A 20,091-nucleotide genomic window follows, 5' to 3' on the forward strand; every position below is an offset into this window, starting at 1 on the left:
GAAACAAATTAATTAGTATTCGTAAAAATATTATACCCGTATATGCATGTATAACACCTAGTAATAAAATAAACGTTGTGAAAAAATAAAAAAAAATTGTCAGATTATTTTGGGTTAACAAGCTAAACGAAGCCCATAATTTTTATCAGTATACCATATTATTTTGATAGCTTTCCCGGGACATACTCAAAATTACTCGAATCAAAACAATTTGAAACTTTATTATATATAAATAAATTCAAAACTTATATATTAAAAAAATGCAGACTTGATAAAAGCGATCCGAGTGAACCATTTCAAATCCAATTTGAATATCTTAGTATCCAAAACTATAATTTCATATGATTTATTTAATATATCCAAAAGTTACAATTTTGTAAATTCTAAAAACAATACTATATGCATATATATATATATATATATTTTATTTTTTTTGTAAACAGTTTCATATAGACTCTGCAAATCAAACTGGTAGTTCCGCATTCATATAGACAACAATCGATGGTTGTTTCCATATATATTTACTAGTATTAAGGAAAATAATTTTTTTTGCTTAACATGAAGATATTATGTATCTATAAAATGACCAAGACTAATCTTAAAAATGAAGTGAAAGCTACATATAATTTTTTTGGGTTTTGAGTAGGCCGTAAGCATTGATTCATATATATGAAACTAGTAATTTCGCACCAAAGAGAAATTTATCTTTGATATAGACCAACATAGCAATTTCTCATCTATAGACAGAAACTAATCTCCAAAGATCAATTTACAAATTTTTATGATGGCCGTCATGTCTATCTTCTTATTTATGTCTAGTGCAACTCCAAATATAATCTAAACGTAGAAGTTAAATCGATATGAAATTTCTAGTTTCCATGAAAATTGAAAATAATTTTTTTAAATAATAAATACTTTCGTAAGAACATGTAATTTTTCTAATTATATTTATATTTCTAATACTTTATTCTGTATGCTAACTATGTTCTTTTTTTTCTTTTAACACATTTGTCTTTTTGAACACACAATGCTAACTATGTTCATTGCTCAAAACGCAGTTTAGATTACACGGTGACGTATCCCCTTATCCATTTCAACCAATAAAACTCTACATAAATTCTTAGAACCATATAAAAATAAAATATAATTATTTTTATCCAACGGTTCCGAAGCGACCCACGCAACGCATAGCCCAAAAGGCTTCGTTATCCCCTACCCAAGCCACACGAACAATTACGTTATCCCAAAGTGTTGAGTGACCACCACATTGATAGCAAGAAGCGAGTTTGACAGAGTTCCCAAAGCGATAACAATGGCGGCGGATGCTCTGAGAATCTCGGGTTCTAGCTCGTTGGTTTGTAATCTCAATGGGTCACAGAGACGCCCTGTTCTCACTCCTCTGTCTCATCATCGTTCTACCTGTCTGGGTCTTCCTCCTCGCGCTTCACTTTCTCATCTTCTCGGTAAAGCTCGTATCGGGCTTGGCTCTTCAAAGCTATCACACCGAAGGAAACAATTCTCTGTCTTCGCCGCCGCCGAAGGTCTATTCTCTATGCTCTCTCTCAAAAAGCTTTAATCTTTCGCTTACCCATTTCCGTTTTCTTCCTAAAGAGTTTGATATTGCATGTATGCCTTCTAAGTGTTCGTTAAAATGCCTGTGAGAAGTGTTTCCACTATTACTTTAGTTTGATGCTTTATTATGTGTTACTTAGGAGAGGGGAAGCGCGCCGTGCCGCTTAAAGACTACAGAAACATTGGCATCATGGCTCACATAGACGCTGGAAAGACCACAACAACTGAGAGGATTCTCTACTACACCGGAAGAAACTACAAAATCGGCGAAGTTCACGAAGGCACAGCTACAATGGACTGGATGGAGCAAGAGCAAGAAAGAGGAATCACCATCACTTCAGCTGCAACCACCACGTTCTGGGACAAGCACAGGATCAACATCATCGATACGCCTGGACACGTGGATTTCACTCTCGAAGTCGAACGTGCTCTGAGAGTTCTCGACGGAGCTATATGCTTGTTCGACAGTGTTGCTGGCGTTGAGCCTCAGTCCGAGACTGTGTGGAGACAAGCTGATAAATACGGTGTGCCTAGGATCTGCTTTGTGAACAAGATGGACCGTCTTGGAGCTAACTTTTTCAGGACTAGGGACATGATTGTGACTAATCTCGGTGCTAAGCCCTTGGTGCTTCAGATACCAATCGGTGCTGAAGATTCTTTTAAAGGTGTGGTTGATCTCGTGAGGATGAAGGCTATAGTTTGGTCTGGAGAAGAGCTTGGTGCCAAGTTTAATTACGAGGATATTCCAGCGGATCTTGAAGAGTTGGCTCAAGAGTATAGGGCTGCGATGATGGAGCTGATTGTTGATTTGGATGATGAGGTTATGGAGAATTATTTAGAAGGAGTTGAGCCTGACGAGGCCACGGTGAAGAGATTGGTTAGGAAAGGAACCATCACAGGGAAGTTTGTGCCTATTCTCTGTGGCTCAGCGTTTAAGAACAAAGGTGTGCAGCCGTTGCTTGATGCTGTGGTTGACTATCTTCCTTCTCCAGTTGAAGTTCCGCCGATGAACGGAACAGATCCTGAGAACCCGGAAGTTACCATTGTCCGGAAACCAGATGATGAGGAGCCTTTCGCTGGGTTAGCGTTCAAGATCATGAGTGATCCTTTTGTTGGCTCTCTTACGTTTGTGAGAGTCTACTCAGGGAAGCTCACAGCTGGCTCTTACGTGCTGAACGCTAACAAAGGAAAGAAGGAGAGAATCGGAAGACTTTTGGAGATGCACGCAAACAGCAGAGAAGATGTTAAAGTAGCATTAACGGGTGACATTGTGGCTCTCGCTGGTCTCAAAGATACAATCACTGGCGAAACGTTGAGTGATCCGGAAAGCCCTGTTGTCCTCGAACGTATGGACTTCCCTGATCCCGTCATCAAGGTGGCGATCGAGCCGAAAACCAAAGCGGACATTGATAAAATGGCTACGGGACTGATCAAGCTCGCTCAAGAAGACCCTTCTTTCCATTTTTCACGCGATGAGGAGATGAACCAAACCGTCATTGAAGGAATGGGAGAGCTTCATCTTGAGATCATCGTCGACAGGCTTAAAAGAGAGTTCAAGGTCGAGGCTAACGTTGGAGCGCCGCAAGTGAACTACCGTGAGAGTATCTCCAAAGTAGCTGAAGTGAAGTACACGCACAAGAAGCAATCAGGTGGACAAGGACAGTTTGCTGATATTACAGTCAGGTTCGAGCCGTTAGAAGCAGGATCAGGGTACGAGTTCAAGAGCGAGATCAAAGGAGGAGCTGTGCCAAGAGAGTATATTCCAGGTGTGATGAAAGGGCTTGAGGAGTGTATGAGCTCCGGTGTGCTTGCGGGTTTTCCGGTGGTTGATGTCCGTGCTTGTCTAGTTGATGGTTCTTACCATGATGTGGACTCGAGCGTGTTAGCTTTCCAGCTAGCTGCGAGAGGAGCTTTCCGTGAAGGGATGAGGAAAGCAGGTCCGAGGATGCTTGAACCTATTATGAGAGTTGAAGTTGTTACGCCAGAAGAACATCTTGGTGATGTCATTGGTGATCTTAACTCTAGGAGAGGTCAGATCAACAGCTTCGGAGACAAACCCGGTGGTCTCAAGGTACAGAAATAATTGTGAAAACCGAATGATTTTGAAAAACCAATAACTTGTTTTTTGATGAATCTGATGCATTGTTGTTATTGTAAAACTGCAGGTGGTAGATTCTCTGGTTCCGTTAGCAGAGATGTTTCAGTATGTGAGTACATTGAGGGGGATGACAAAAGGTCGTGCTTCTTACATAATGCAATTGGCTAAGTTCGATGTTGTTCCTCAGCATATTCAGAACCAGCTTTCCTCCAAGGATCAAGAAGTTGCTGCTTAAGTCGGACAGATTATGTTTTCATGTTCAGAAACTTCACTGAAATGTGTTATCTTGATAATGTTTAATCATTTCTATAGTTTTGTTTGGTTTTGATGAAGAGAACAAATATATTTAACTCTTTTTGTGTGGATGTCAAAACAAGTACGGGAATGTAGATAACACTTTGAATGATTCAAGTTCGATGCATTCAACTGAGACAAAGAGAACAAGATTTAATCACGACAAGGTTCACGTCACAGTCGATATAGAAGAAGACGAAAGTTATAAAAGAAAAATGGGAACAACCGATTTTGGATTTGAGTTACAAAAAGTAAAAACACTGCGTTTAGGCTTATTTCATCTGGACGATTCCTGAGCTGATAAGCTTTTGGATTTTGTTCATGATCATCGGGTTCTGCATGTGTTTTTGTGCTGCTGCTGGATTCTCCTGGAGATCAGACAGAACCTATTCAAAGAAACAAAAAAAGTTGTGAGACTTCAACATGGATAGCACCACCAAATCTTGAGAAGACATCTAGAGTAGCTTTAGGTTACCTGTCTCATTACGGGATCTGTGAGAATGTTCTGGATCTCCGGGTCTTGCATACCCTTAGCCTGTAAAAAGAATGAGCAGGATCTGTGAGAATTCTCTCTAAGGAACAAGTTTCGTAACAGTTAGTTAGAATCTAACCTGTCTTTCTTTCAACTCCTCTGGAGTAAGGTCACCACGGTTGGCCTTGTTGATCTGTTGTACACATCTGCAGAAAGTGGTTTACAACACGTTACATAGGCTACTAAGATAACAGAGTGAATAATTCTCTCTGAATTTTTACACATATGCTATACCTTCTAACACCGTCTAGGAGCTCCTGATTGTTAGGATCATGTTTGAGACCCTCCTGGTATGTTTCCATTGCATTGTCATACTCTTTCATGAAGAATTGGACTGCACCTTTTCTGCTGTATCCCTTTGAGAATGTTGGATCCAGCTCGATGCACTTCTCCGCATCCTTCAATCCTTCGGGCATTGCCCCAAGTTTTGTGTAACACGCAGCTCGGTTGCTGTATGCCTATGTCAAGTTCAAAGAAGCAAACAAATCAATTCAAACAATCAAATATACACAACAGTGAAGCACATGATGATGATGAATCAGCCTTACTCTCGGGTCTTTTGGATTCCTTTTGATCGCTTCAGTGTAGTGTCTCACAGCATCAGGATACTTCTGCTCCTTGAAAAACTGATTACCTGTATCACAAACAACATGAGGTTGTTAGTTCAGCTTTCTTTACGAGATTCTTTCCTCACATACACAAGATATAACCACAAAAGCTAGAATACCTTTCTCACGCTCCTCATCACCAATAGCGGGATCAAAATATTCTTGCTGCTCCAACTCTTTCTTGGCTCTCTCTGCCTCGTTCAGCCTCTTCAATGTGTCTGGGTTACGGTGCTCCGTAAGTGCTTTCTGGTAAGTTTCAATCACAGGTTCATAGTCTTTCGAGACTTTAGCCATCTTCCCCAGAGCTGTTCCTTTCCTAGTCAAAGCTTTGGCTACCATCTTGTAATCTGACCTAAGCTCTCTACCCCTTTCAACAGCTTTATCACAGTCCTTGATGCACTCATCATACTGTATAGAACACATTCCACATTTAGACTCCACGTACCAAGAAAATCACATATATGTACATAAAAACTATACCTTGATGCACTCATCATACTGAATCAAACATAATCACATTTAGATTCAACCTTATCCTAAGCAAATCATAATACACTAATACACATACAAAAAACTATACCTTTCCCATTTCATGATGAACAGCAGCACGATTAGTGATATAAAAGATATCAATGTACAAAAAAACTATATCTTGATGCACTTATCATACTGAATCAAACACATTCATATTTAGACTCAACCTTGTCCTAAGCACATCACTATACCTTGATGCACTTATCATACTGAATCAAACATGATCAAGCAAGTCACTATAGTATAAATTAAAACAATACCTAGATGCACTCATCATAGAGAACGAAACACATTCATACTCAGACTCAAGTCAATCAATCACGTACCGAGCAAATCACTATAGTATACATAAAAACAATACCTTGACGCACTCATCATACTCAATCAAAACACATTCACATTGAGACTATGCACAAAAAGAGTATACCTTTCCCATCTCGAGATGAACAGCAGCACGGTTAGTGATAAAAGAGATATCTTCATCATCAATCTCAATAGCTGTGGAGTAATGCTTGATAGCAGTTTCAAAGTCCTTCTTCTTATACGCAGCATTGCCCATCTCTTTCTCCTTCAAAGCCTTCTCCCTCCTCTCCTTCTTCTCCTTCTCCTCCGCAACCTCCGGCTCAGGCTCAGGCTCCGGCTCACGCTTCTTCTCAACCACAGGCTCATTCACAACCATCTCATCCTCCTCCCGAGCCCCCTCAGCTTCGTCGCCGGTCTGAGTCCTGAACTGAACATTCAACAAAACCCCAAGAGACTGCATCACCCTCTGGTCCTTCAAGTAGAGATTGAGACTGCTAGGGTTCCTCTGGATCTCCTGCATCATGTTGACGAAATCAGGCTGCTTCAAGAACCCCCTCGTCGACGGATCCGCCGTCAGCTTGGCCCACATCTCGGGCCCCTTGAACGCATCCCCAAACGGATTCGGCGGAGGAGCGGCGCGTGACCTCGACGCGTCAGCTAAGCCCGACTTCAACGCCTCGTTGCTCGGATCGATCTCGAGCCCCTTGGAGTAGGCCTCCACGGCTTCCTCGTGGTGGTTTAGACCCAGGTGAGCGGCGCCGAGGCGGCTGTAGCCCTTGGCCCAATCCGGTTTGAGCTCGACGGTCTTCTTAGCGTCGGAGAGAGCTTTCTCGTATTGGTGGAGGGAGGCGTGGGCGGCGGAGCGGTTGGAGAAGAGGACGTGGTTGGTTGGAGCGAGGTTGATCGCATCGGTGAAGTGGGTGACGGCGGAGGCGAAGTCGCCGGAGGAGAAAGCGGCGTTGCCTTTGGCTTTAGCTTCGTCGGCCATGGTTGGGTTGAACCTGAATCTGAGAGTTAGGGTTTGTTTGTTTGATCTTTCCTTGAAGGAGAGGAGACTATATGGGGTTTTGGTTTTGGGACTTGTTTGGATACGAGTAAAATAGTATCCGAGATGGTGTTTATAAAAGAAGATTCTGGAATGATTTTAAAAGGAAAAACAGGTTTGCTAATATGAGGATGTTATTGGTTATTAAATGATTTTATTAAATCTAGTGTTCTTTTAATTTTTATATTTACATTTTTAACTTAATTTTTTGTAAATCTATAGGTATTATTATCTCCTATATATTAATCCTGGAGCATTACAACATATTTTCGTACCCACGTGTCATCACGAAAATGATTTTTAGAATTGTTAGAAAAATAAGTTGGTCCATATAAACATATACTATGTTTTTTATTAAACTAACTATCAAATTAATTAATAGTGTACAAAAAAAAATTATTTTTTTCTTTACTTAAATAAAAACTACAGAATTACTTAATATAGTTAACATATATATGACAATTAATGATTATGAATAATACATATTTGATAAAAAAAATTATCTCATCTCTCTTTTTTGTTTAATTTTATACTATTAAAAAAAATTAAACAATCACATTAAGCATATAATAAAAAACAATTAAATTTTTTCTTATATGTTATATTTTGAATTTTTAAAAACGACTATAATTACTAAAAATAGTAAAAGTTCCACATTAAAGTTTTTGTGATCAATGGTTTAACTTTTTTTTATTCAAGCAAGATACAAATGATCATATATCATAGGGGTGAGCGTTCGGATACACGTTCGGATTTGTATCGGATATTTCAGTATAAAGGTATAGAACCCGTTCGGGTATTTCTACACTTCGAATCGGGTTCGGGTATTTTATGTCCGGGTTCGGATATTTTGTGTCAGGGAATATTTAAAATTTGAAAAAAATAAAAATAAATTATTCATTGTTTAAGTTTTTTGTATTTAAAATATATTTTAACTTAACTATTTTTTTTAATTTTTAAAAGATTAAACTATTAATAGGTTTGGAGATAAAACTTTAAAAATAGAAAGACACTAATTTAGTTGTTGTTTTGAAATTTTAGATGCAACTTTTGTTAATGCAAGAAACAAGAACTTGATATCTATTGTAAATGAGTAGCAAATGATTTTGTTCATAATTATATGTATATTATCAAACTTTGAGCAATAAGAATCATTAATATAAATATTTTCAGGATTTTTAACGTTAAAACCCTCAACTAAGTTTGTTTTGGGTAAAAACCCTCAAACTAAGTATTTAATGAAAAAACCCTCAAACTAGCGTTATTTAATGAATTAAACCCTTGCAGGTCATAATTACCATTACTATCGGTAAATCTTTAATTTAGGGGTTTCTACACTAAGTAAACATAGTTGAGGGGTTTAACCATTAAATTTAAAAAGTAAACAAAACAAATCAAAATTTTATAATATTATTTAAAAATTAGTAACTTTTTTGACAACATAAGCGAGAACTAAGTAACTGGACCGCGCGATTCAGAAAGCCAAACCGAAAGTATTGAATCTACGTATAACATAGCTGAAGGAAAACTCCTCGCACCACTTGCAAGCTTGTCCGCCATAGTATTTTGTGCTCTTGGAATATGTTTGATCCGGAAGTTAGGAAAGAAAGTCTTATTGCGTCTAAATTCTTTATATAATTTTTGTTATATTTTCTCGGGTTTTACATTTTTAATTTATACATATATAATGTTGATGTTAAAAACACATTAAACTCATATATTTAAAAAAGAAATTAAAAACTCTAATTTTGAAAATTTAAGTTACTAATTTTTAGATAATATTATAAAATTTCGATTTTTATATTTTTAACGGTAAAACTCCTCAACTATGTTTACTTAATGTAGAAACCTCTAAACTAAAGATTTACCGGTAGTATTGGTAATTATGATCTGTTAGGGTTTACTTCATTAAGTAAATTTAGTTTGGAGGCTTTTACGTTAAATACTTAGTTTGAGAGTTTTTACCCAAAACAAACATAGTTGAGGGGTTTTAACGTTAAAAATCCATATTTTAAATAAAATGAGAGAAATGAACTAGAAATATAGAGTTAAGTATACTTATGTTTGGTTATCTTCGGATATCCATTTTGGTTCGAATATTACTCGTTCGGATTCAGATATTACCCGAACTCGTGAAATAAGTAATTTGTTTTATTTTTCTAATTAGATGATATTTAGACCGAGCTGATGAATATATACTAGACAAACATTTATATTTCGAGTCTGCACTTATATTGTATAACAACTTGATATATTAGATTTGAACACTAATCTGTTAATATAGTTTGACGGTGATGTTTTTAAAATTTTGATTCTTAGATATGTATATGGAGTGAAACTAATTTTTACAAATGTCCATTTTTTTAATTGATACTTCTGTAATTCACTGAATTCATAAAATAAGTTAAAAAAGAAACTTAACTCATATCAATGAAACAAAGACGAGAACGAAAGCACAATTCTATAGAGGTAGAAAATGAAATCACTTATGGAGAGTCAATAGTAAACAAATCGAGAGCAGAAAACCTAATCCCCTTTCGTCATTATACAATCGATGTTACCTATTTGGTTTTGGTGATTTGTGTCAACCGCAAAACTTAAGTTCCTTTTGTGCATATGAAGTCTTAAAAATGATTAAAATGAAATGTAATATGTTAACTCTTCAACAACGATGTTATATTTAAGAGACCAACATTTGTATTCATCATTTTATAATCGATAAGATTATAGTGGTGCAAAATGTTAAAATCATTTTATAAACAAACATTATTATAAGAACTCACTCCGCGCATGCGCGCGGGTTATCATCTAGTTTATATTATTATTTGCGAAATAATTTTTCGAAACAGAACTCTTACGTTAAAAGTTAGAGTGGGTAAATACATTACTACCCTTAATGAATAGTTCTATATAATTTATTTATTATATAATAAAAAGGAATTTGATATTAACAACATAATATATACCTTAGCTAACCACGTTTAATAAACATTAGACTCATCCGTTCAAGAATGTTGCTAGGCTATAATAGATATAACCAATTATTATCTCTTGATCACACGAGTTTGAAACTTCTATCCATCATCTAAATCTGTTTTTCTTCCTATGTTGTCTGGAAGCTAATTAATGTTCCTATTATTGTAAACCTTATTCATCTTTTTCACGTTCAAGGGGTGGCCAATCATCTGTTTTTGTTTTAGTGTAGTGTATATCATATTAGTCAGACTTCCTATAGCTTATGATATCTTATGCGAATTTGTTTTTGTGTGATTCTTTCTGGTTTATTGTCTAGATAATGTAAGTGTTTTCTTTTGTGCTTTTCCACCATGATTCCCTTAGTTTAATTTTGAATAGTTTGATCATAGCATCACTATTTTGTTTTATGAACTTTTGGATTTAGGGTTTCGGTTATTTAGGTCCAGGAACCAAAAAGAAGAAGATCCCGAATCAAGGAGCCTAGAATATGTGTCCCCGATCACCATGTGTACTCTTTTGATGGTTGTCTTCTGTTAAATTGAGATTTTGTTCGTTCGGGTGACTACTTTGATTAATATATCTTTGGATACTTAGTTTGCTATTTATTAGTTTGAGTTTTTCTTTGTTGTTAGTATTTTTTGGGTGTACTCTTTTGTTGTGTTTTGCCTTTAACACTCTTTTGTTGTGTTTTTCTTAAGCTAGATCTATCTAGATTTTGTAAGTTCAAAATATCTCTTCTATCATACAAGTTCAATGTTTTTATATACGTTTGTTATTTCCAAATTTTTTCGTCTTTGCTTATTATTTGTAGGTCAAAGGTTCGAAATCAAATGAATAGCAGAATAGGGGAGCTCACAATTTGGAATTACTATGTCTGTTCCATAAGCCATAGGTCGAACAAATATTTTCCGTTTGGTTTATTACTTTTTAGATTCCTAAATTTTATGCTGTTGTTTGTAATATTAATTTTTTATATGACCTATCGGCTGATCAAGTCGGTCCCAAAAAGAATACAATTAGTGATATAGAATAGAATAGTCTGAAAACGTACCACACTGCACGAACCGAGTTTGAAATACTTTTCAACTAATGCTAAAGAGTGGACCGATTATTAGTTACAATCCACAATATAAACTATTTGGGCCAAAGCCCAATCTTAGACCGGCCATGAAAATTTAGTATTTGATGTGAACCATAACTTTGATTTTATTACAGCCGTCTTCGTATATGTCACTGCAACCTGATCTGGGAGCATTGGCGGACCCATCTCCAGAGCTTTCTTTGAGTAAAATAGCTTATGGCTTGGCTTATGGAAACAGACAGAGGAGAAATTCAGGTTTAGTGTAGTTCTTGAACGTGAATGATTGTGGAAACAGACACAGGAGAAATTCAGGTTTTCACGCTAAATTCATCTTTTTCAGTTGTATGTACTCATAGAAATATATGCTTGTGCATAGTTTCAATCCGGTTTGTAGATGGTTGGTCTCTAGGGGTATAGGGATTTAGTGTAGTTCTTTTTTGGTCTAAGATTTAGTGTTGTTCTTACTTTCTTACTATTTACATATATGGTTGTTTCTTTTTGAGTTTGGTCTGCAAAACTGTATTATACTGTCATTCACTTTTCGGTGACAAAAACTAAGGCATGTGATAATTAAAAAATGACATAGATTAAGAAAATGACTAGGATATCATTAAAAAAAGTTTTGTCACAAATATAGTCTTTAAGAATAAAAATGACCAAAATAACACTTAATGTTTTATCAAAAGAAATAAATATACACTTATACCCCAATGGTAAATTAATTTAGATATTAGGGTTTAGAGTTAAGGGTGGTTTAGGATTTAGGGTTTAGGGTTTAGAGTTTAGGGTTTAGGGTTTAGAGTTTAGGTTTTAGGGTTTAGAGTTGGGGAGTGGGGTTTTGGGGTTAAGATTTCAAATTTTGAAAAATAAAAAAAATTTAAATTTTTCAAAAGATAAAATGCTATTTTGGTCTTTTTAGTTTTTGAGAGCTATTTTTGTGTCATAAACTTAGAAATGTGCTATTTTGGTCATTTTAGTTTTTGAGAGCTATTTTTCTAACATTAAGATTTTTAACGGTAAAACTCCTCAACTAAATTTGTTTTAGGTAAAACCCCCAAACTAAGTATTTAACGAAAAAATCTTAAACTAACTTTACTTAAATGAATTAAACTCTACACTACAAGAAAACAGCGACATACTGAGGGAAAAAATCGTCGGTATATCGTCGGAATAACGTTATTCCGACGACATACCGATGAAACAAGTCCTCGGAAATAATTCTTCGGAAATTCATTTTTCCTCGGCAATAACTCCTCGAAAATTCATTTTTCCTCGGAAATCCCTCGGAATTTTCCGACGGAATTTCGAGGAAACAAATTTCCGAGGAAATTCCGAGGACCACCAGTTCGTCGGAAAGCTCCTCGGAATATACCGAGGGAGAACTTTTTCGGGATATTTCGATGGACTTTCCGATGGTCCAATCCTCGGAAGTTCGTCGGGATATTTGGCTATTTTCTATTCAGTCGGTTCCAAAGAAGAAGGGACGTTTGGTCGGTTTGGATCGTCGCACCCGGTCGGTTCCTCCTTCTTCTGCACCACCGCCCTTTGTTGATCCAGAAGTACTTACGGCTCAGTTGAAGGACAAGGATGATCGCATATATTTGTTGCAGACCCAGATGGCGGCTCAACAGGCGGGCTATGAGGCACAGAGGAGGCTGAACCAGCAAATGATGGAGATGATGCAGAGGATGTACCCGAACGAGGTGTTCCTGGACGTGCCAGACCCGTAGTTTTTTTTTCCAAAAACTCGGAATGTTTTATTTTTATTTGTGAAACTTTGAATATTAATTAATATGATTTCAATTTTAATTTTAATTTTATATTTTCGAATTTAAATTTCAAAAATTTTATTTAAAAAAAAAAATAATATTTTTTACATTCCGAGGAAATGAACCCTCGGAATATACCGAGAGACATCTTCATCGGAAAATTCCGAGGAACGGGTCCCTCGAAAAATTCCGAGGAACGGGGTCCCTCGAAAAATTCCGAGGAACGGGGTCCCTCGGAATATTCCGAGGAACCTTTCCCTCGGTATATTCAGAGGAACATGTCCCTCGGTATATTCCGAGGAAGATGTCTCTCGGTATATTCCGAGGGTTCATTTCCTCGGAATGTAAAAAATATTATTTTTTTTAAAAAAATAAAATTTTTGAAATTTAAATTCGAAAATATAAAATTGAAATTAAAATTGAAATCATATTAATTAATATTCAAAGTTTCACAAATAAAAATAAAACATTCCGAGTTTTTGGAAAAAAAAAAACTACGGGTCTGGCACGTCCGGGAACACCTCGTTCGGGTACATCCTCTGCATCATCTCCATCATTTGCTGGTTCAGCCTCCTCTGTGCCTCATAGCCCGCCTGTTGAGCCGCCATCTGGGTCTCCAACAAAGATACGCGATCATCCTTGTCCTTCATCTGAGCCGTAAGTACTTCTGGATCAACAAAGGGCGGTGGTGCAGAAGAAGGAGGAACCGACCGGGTGCGACGACCCAATCCGACCAAACGTCCCTTCTTCTTTGGAACCAACTGAAATAGAAAATAGCCAAATTTACAAATTTAAATCAAGAAATAAATGAATTGAACTTTAAAAAAAAGAACTTACGGATTCAACGATTTCGTTGATTCGAAACCGGGATAAGTTGGTTGAAGCCGTCGAAGCGTCATCCTCGGTTTGAAGCTGAGACACTTCGTCTTGTACCTGAGTTTGGACCAGGCTGACCACTTCCCTCACAAGACCGTCATCAATCTGGCCGGTCTTCTTGTTGGTATACGCCCTCTTCATTAGGGCGAGATCATCAACCGGCTCGCCATCATTTTCTTCCGCCTTGAAAAAAAACATAAATTAAAGAAACATTAGAAATTAGAAGAAATTGACAAAAAAATAAAATTTCAAAACTTAAATAATTGAAGAAAAAGCGGCTGAACTTACCATACGATCTCCCAAAGAGGCAATAGATTGAGCACCCAAGTTATGCTTGAAGACGCCATTCCCTTTACGGTCGCTCCTGCGATTGGTGGAGTTGGTGGAAGAAGTTTCTTTCGTCTCTTCCTTATCCCAATGCGTACACAACTCCGTCCAGACCGTGTTGTTTATCGACTTTGGGACCTTTTAATAAAAAAAAAGAAAATAGTTTAATAAATTAAAAAATAGTTTAATAAATTAAAAAATTGTTTAATGAATTAAAAAATTGTTTAATAAATTAAATCGAACCTTATTGATTTCCCACTTCTTCTTCCACTCGTGGATCTGCTTCCCGTAGTTGTCAATAACTTTATGGACGAAGTGGTGATAGATAAAGAGCGTCTCATCGGAATTCCAGGTGAATTCTTGCTGAAAAAATAACACAATTAATAGAAAATTTATATTAAAGATTAAAAATATAAGTAAAAAATTAGAATACTTACCGCAAACTGACGAAACCACAGATGCTGCTTGTCGGTAGGGAAGTCAGTGAAAGTCGGATGTCCCTTGTCGAGGGCCGAGTACATCATACGGTTGATCCATGCGCTGATCCCGTTCCCGGATCGGTTGAACCTAATAAAAAGAACAAACGCTTAATAATGAATCAAATTTTAATGAAAAAAAAATGTTTAATTACCATGTTTGACCCTGTTCATGTGGATACGGAGTGAGATAGAGAAGATGGTCACGACCGGACTGTCGAACCAACTCCGCAACACTCATAACGCCCGGAGGACCCGGAGGAGCAGGAGCGAGTGCAGCAGCGGGAGCGAGAGGAGCAGGAGCGGGTGCAACAGAGGGAGATGTATGGTAGGAGCTGTGGGGCGAAGGAGAATCCTGAAAATGGCTGAAATCCCGAGACTGGCTTCCCGTACCACCACGACCACGACACTGTCGAGACCGGGTCTGATCATCATGCGACCTGTAAATGATAAAAAAATATATTTAATGAATATAGAAATATATAAATTAATTTTTTTTTAAAAAAAATAATCCCAAATAATAGTTTAATAATTACAAAAAATAGTTTTAATAATATTAAAAATGTTTAATAAATATAGAAATTTATATAATATAAATATAAAAAATTATTATTTTTTTTCAAAATCCCAAATAATAGTTTTTAATCACAAAAAAAAGTTTTATAGACATTAAAAATGTTTAATAAATATATAAAAATAGTTCTAATAAACAAAAAATAGTTTTAATAAATAAAAAATAGTTTAACAATTACAAAAAATAGTTTTAATAATATTAAAAATGTTTAATAAATATAGAAATTTATATAATATAAATATAAAAAAATATTTTTTTTTAAAATCCCAAATAATAGTTTTTAATCACAAAAAAAGTTTTATAGATATTAAAAATGTTTTGTAAAATCCAAAAAAACAAATTTATATACAAAAAAAGTTTTGTAAAATCCAAAAAAATGAATTTATATACAAAAATCGTTTTGTAAAATACAAAAATCGAATTTATACACAAAAATCGAATTTATATACAAAAATCGATTTTATAAATACAAAAAAATCAAAAATTTATAAAAAAATTCTAAATCAATTCAACAAAACAAATTATTCAACCAAATCACAATTCTAAACCTATTATACAACCAAATCACAATCCTAACTAATCACCCTAACAAAAATCTATCAAATCTACACAAAAACCTAAGAAATAAAACCTAAGAGAGTGGGAGAGGGTCTTACATGATTTGTGTAAGAGAAAGGGGAGATGGCCGGAGATATCGTCGGAGAGAAGGGGTAAATCGCCGGAGAGGAGGGAGAGGAGGCGCAGAGGAAGAAGAGAGAAATGGAGAAGAAGAAGCGGCTCGTGGTTATAAAACCTAGGGTCCGACGGATAGTATCCGTCGGAATTCCAATCTCAATTTTCGCAAAATATCTGCCCGGTTAAATGAAAATATTCCGAGGAAATTTCGACGGATACTTAAATATCCCTCGGAATTTCGTCGGAATATTCCGTGGAAATTCCGAGGAACTAGTGTTTGGAGTTTCAAAACATCAATTTTTTTTGCCGTATTTCATTTCTTATACAATTGTAATGCATACCATTGAGGTTCTTTGTATAGATGATCATAAACCATGAAATAAAAAATTTCAAAACGAATTGAAAGTATTCTCTTTACCGTTCATTAAAGTGTATAAGTGTTTCTCTTACGTTGTGGGGATTTCGTTCATACAATCGGAAAAGTGTTTATTATAGGGTAAGGAACAAATGTTTGACTTCATAATCAGTCTAAGGCACTTAATAAGGGTTATATAAGTGTTATTCAAACCGCAAAACATTGTTTTCGGTTTAAAACCCCTATTTCCTCGGAATTTCCTCGGAATATTCCGAGGAAATTCCGAGGAAACCCTTATCTTCCTCAGAATTCCGTCGGAATATTCCGAGGGAATTCCGAGGAACTAGTGTTTGGGGTTTCAAAACATCAATTTTTTTGCCGTATTTCATTTCTTATATAATTGTAATGCATACCATTGAAGATTCTTTGTATAGATGATCATAAACCATGAAATAACAAATTTCAAAACGAATGGAAAGTATTCCCTTTACCGTTCATTAAAGTGTATAAGTATTTCTCTTACGTTGTGGGGATTTCGTTCATACAATCGGAAAAGTGTTTATTATAGGGTAAGAAACAAATGTTTGACTTCATAATCAGTCTAAGACACTTAATAAGGGTTAAATAAGTGTTATTCAAACCGCAAAACGTTGTTTTCGGTTTAAAAACCCTATTTCCTCGGAATTTCCTCGGAATATTCTGAGGAAATTCCGAGGAAACCCTTATCTTCCTCGGAATTCCGTAGGAATATTCCAAAAAAAAAAAAATAAAAGTCGATGCTAGTCTGTTTCCGAGTCATCATCACCAGATGAATATGAATCTGGATCTTGGTGAAACTCTCCAATCACTGGTTCATCCTATACGTGAACGACGGCTTCCTCTTCGAAGTCGGTTAAATTGACTACAAGGCTAACTCCAGCTAAATCTTCTGCTGCACTTAAGTTGCCGGATGTGCTTGGTTGTAGTGGGTCTTTCATCTCAGAACTTCCCTGAACTCGGCCTCTCGGGTTGAGTCTTGTAACAGTAACCCATGGATCATCTCTGTTCCTTACCCGGGGGTACTTGATATAACAAGCCTGTAACATTTAAAAAATTATTAGTAAAATTATAAATTAATACACATGATGATGAATCATTCTAAATAATTAACATTTAATTACTTGATCGGCCTGAGAAGCAAGAATGAAAGGATCATAATATTGCAGCTTTCGCCTCGAATTTACTGATGTAACACCAAATGCATCTGTCCTCACACCTCGATCTAGAGTGTTGTCGTGCCAATCACAATAGAAAACAGTACAGCGCAATCCAACCATGCCCAAATACTTGATTTCCAAAATATCATGTATGTGTCCGTAGTATACATCATCTCCTGATGCAGAACAAACGCTAGCATCATAAGTCGTACTCGAACGTCTCCTCTTCTGAGTTGTGAATGTATATCCTCGAGTACAAAATCTCGGATATGACTTCACAACAAATTTTGGTCCAACGACCATCTCGCGTATCCAATCGTCAAATGTTTCACCTCTGGCCAAACCAGCAGACACCTATATTAATAGCACATATATATGTTATATCAATAAATGTGAATTAGTATAAATATGTGATAAATGATATTTTAATTTGTTTAAAGCACTCACATAAGTAAACATCCATCCAGAAAATTCTCTCTGCTTCATTTCTTCTAGTTCGTCCTCTGTGGCGTATCTATATTCGAACCTCTTTTCTGCCATGAAAATCCTGTACATATGATGACAATAATGTAATTAATTAAGATTTAAATTTCAACTTGTTAAAATAAAAATTTGTAAGCTTATTTATTTACCTCTCATATTGAAGAACATCTTCGCAGTTGGTGAGCAAATATGTTTGCAAATTACTGCGCTTCTGCTCAGTAAGCCGACGGTCCTTTGGTTTTCCGCTAAGTCGTCCAACGTCTGTGAAAATGTCTGGAACAGTAACATGATATGTTGCCTGTTCGCCTCTATCATCATGCCGAGCAGGTCTTCTGTTTTTGGTCTGAACTTCTGCTGGAAAGTAGTACTCGGCAAAGTTTGAAGTTTCTTCATTGATAATCTGTGCGACTATAGAACCTTCCACCCTACTTAAGTTTTTCACCATCTTCTTCAAATGAAACATATACCGCTCATACAGATACATCTATCTATACTGCGCAGGACCACCAAGTTCCAATTCTCTTGCCAGGTGAATAACAAGATGTTCCATAACATCAAAAAATGAGGGAGGAAATACCTTCTCAAGGTTGCACTGAATCACGGCTATGTTAGTCTTCAAATTTTCAATACCTTCAAGAGTCACTGATCTCGTGCATAAATCGCAGAAGAAACCACTTATCCCTGCAATTGCTTCATGAACATTTCATGGTAAAAGTTCCTTAAAGGCAAACGGAAGGAGGCGCTGCATCATTACATGGCAATCGTGGCTTTTCAAACCAGTAAACATTCCTTCCTTTCTGTCGATACAGTTACGCAAATTAGATAGGTAACCGTCTGGAAATTCCATATCGTTTGAAATCCAATCAAAGAACGCATCTTTTCCCTCTGCATCAAGTCGGTATATGGGAAAAAGAGCCCTATTATTCTCATCAACATGAAGTTCTAAACGAGCACATATATCGACTAAATCCAGTCTTGACTTCAAATTATCCTTTATTTTACGTTGAACATTAAGGATCGTGTTCATGAGATTGTCAAAAAAATTCTTCTCAATATGCATGACATCTAAATTATGCCTTAGCAGATGATCCTCCCAGTATGGCAGATCCCAGAAAATACTTATTTTGTGCCAGTTATGTAGGTCTCCAACAGCATCTACCGGAAAACGCTCATGTCCACCAACGTCTGGCGTCCTTTCTGCACCAAAATCTCTTAGTTGTGTCTTCAAATCTTTCCCACAAATTTCCGGAGGTGGACTGTCAAACACCCTCTTGTTCTTCGTAAACAAATTCCTACTCCTACGATATGGATGATCAGGTGGTAGGAATCTCCTGTGACAGTCAAACCAACACGTTTTCCTTCCGTGTTTTAGTTGGAAAGCATCAGTGTTATCTTGACAATATGGACATGATAGCCTTCCATACGTTGTCCATCCAGATAACATACCATATGCTGGAAAATCACTTATTGTCCACATTAGTACTATCCGCATTTGAAAGTTTTCTTTACACGAAACATCGTATGTTTCAGCACCTTGACCCCATAGTTGTTGCAACTCATATATTAGTGGCTGAAGAAACACATCAAATGATCTCTTAGGATGCTTTGGTCCGGGAATGAGAATCGAGAGAAACAAAAACTCTCATCGCAAGCACAAGTTTGGGGGTAGGTTGTATGGTGTAAGAATGACTGGCCATAGAGAATATTGTCTTCCACTCTTGCCAAACGGGCTGAAACCATCAGTACATAATCCAAGGTAGACATTTCTTCTCTCATACGCAAACTCGGGATACTTTGATTAGAAATGCTTCCACGCTTTTGCATCTGAAGGATGTCTGATCTCACCATCTGTTGAGTGCTCCGCATGCCATCTCATTGGTTGCGCTGTGCGTTCAGACAGATACAACCTCTGCAACCTTTCCGTCAAAGGCAAATACCACATCCTTTTATATGGCCCTGGAACTCTTCCACTCGTATCTTTATAACGAGGTTTTCCACAAAATTTGCATGTAACCCAATGTTCATCCGCCCTCCAATAAATCATGCAGTTGTCGCTGCATACATCTATTACCTGATACGATAAACCAAGACCAGCTACGAGTTTCTGAACCTCGTAGTATGAACCAGGAGCTACATTATCCTCGGGTAGAATACCTTTTACAAAATCAGCAATCGCATCCACACAGTCTTCAGCCAAATTATAATCTGTTTTAATGCCCATCAATCTTGTAGCAGATGATAAAGCTAAATGACCATCTCTGCAACCTTCGTACAATGGTTGCTTTCCAGCATCCAACATATCATAAAATCTCCTAGC

The 20,091-nt window shown here is 36.5% G+C and overlaps 2 protein-coding genes across 2 annotated transcripts; one reads left to right on the forward strand and one right to left on the reverse strand.

Moving 5' to 3' along the window:
- Positions 1–1,125: 1,125 nt before the first annotated feature.
- LOC106399314 (elongation factor G, chloroplastic) lies at positions 1,126–4,076 on the forward strand. Its single transcript, XM_013839789.3, has 3 exons — positions 1,126–1,541; positions 1,713–3,643; positions 3,738–4,076. The coding sequence occupies exons 1-3, from the start codon at positions 1,313–1,315 to the stop codon at positions 3,903–3,905; spliced, it is 2,328 nt and encodes a 775-aa protein (XP_013695243.1). The 5' UTR covers positions 1,126–1,312; the 3' UTR covers positions 3,906–4,076.
- Positions 4,074–7,013, reverse strand: LOC106399315 (hsp70-Hsp90 organizing protein 2). The gene is made up of 7 exons (XM_013839790.3): positions 6,066–7,013; positions 5,224–5,512; positions 5,045–5,130; positions 4,731–4,954; positions 4,576–4,642; positions 4,440–4,499; positions 4,074–4,350 (listed from the first exon to the last, which is right to left on the reverse strand). Exons 1-7 carry the CDS (start codon positions 6,927–6,929, stop codon positions 4,237–4,239), a joined length of 1,704 nt encoding a protein of 567 aa, XP_013695244.1. The 5' UTR covers positions 6,930–7,013; the 3' UTR covers positions 4,074–4,236.
- Between the last annotated feature and the right edge of the window lie 13,078 nt (positions 7,014–20,091).

This window comes from Brassica napus, chromosome C9 (assembly GCF_020379485.1).
Source record: "Brassica napus cultivar Da-Ae chromosome C9, Da-Ae, whole genome shotgun sequence".
NCBI lineage: Eukaryota > Viridiplantae > Streptophyta > Magnoliopsida > Brassicales > Brassicaceae > Brassica > Brassica napus.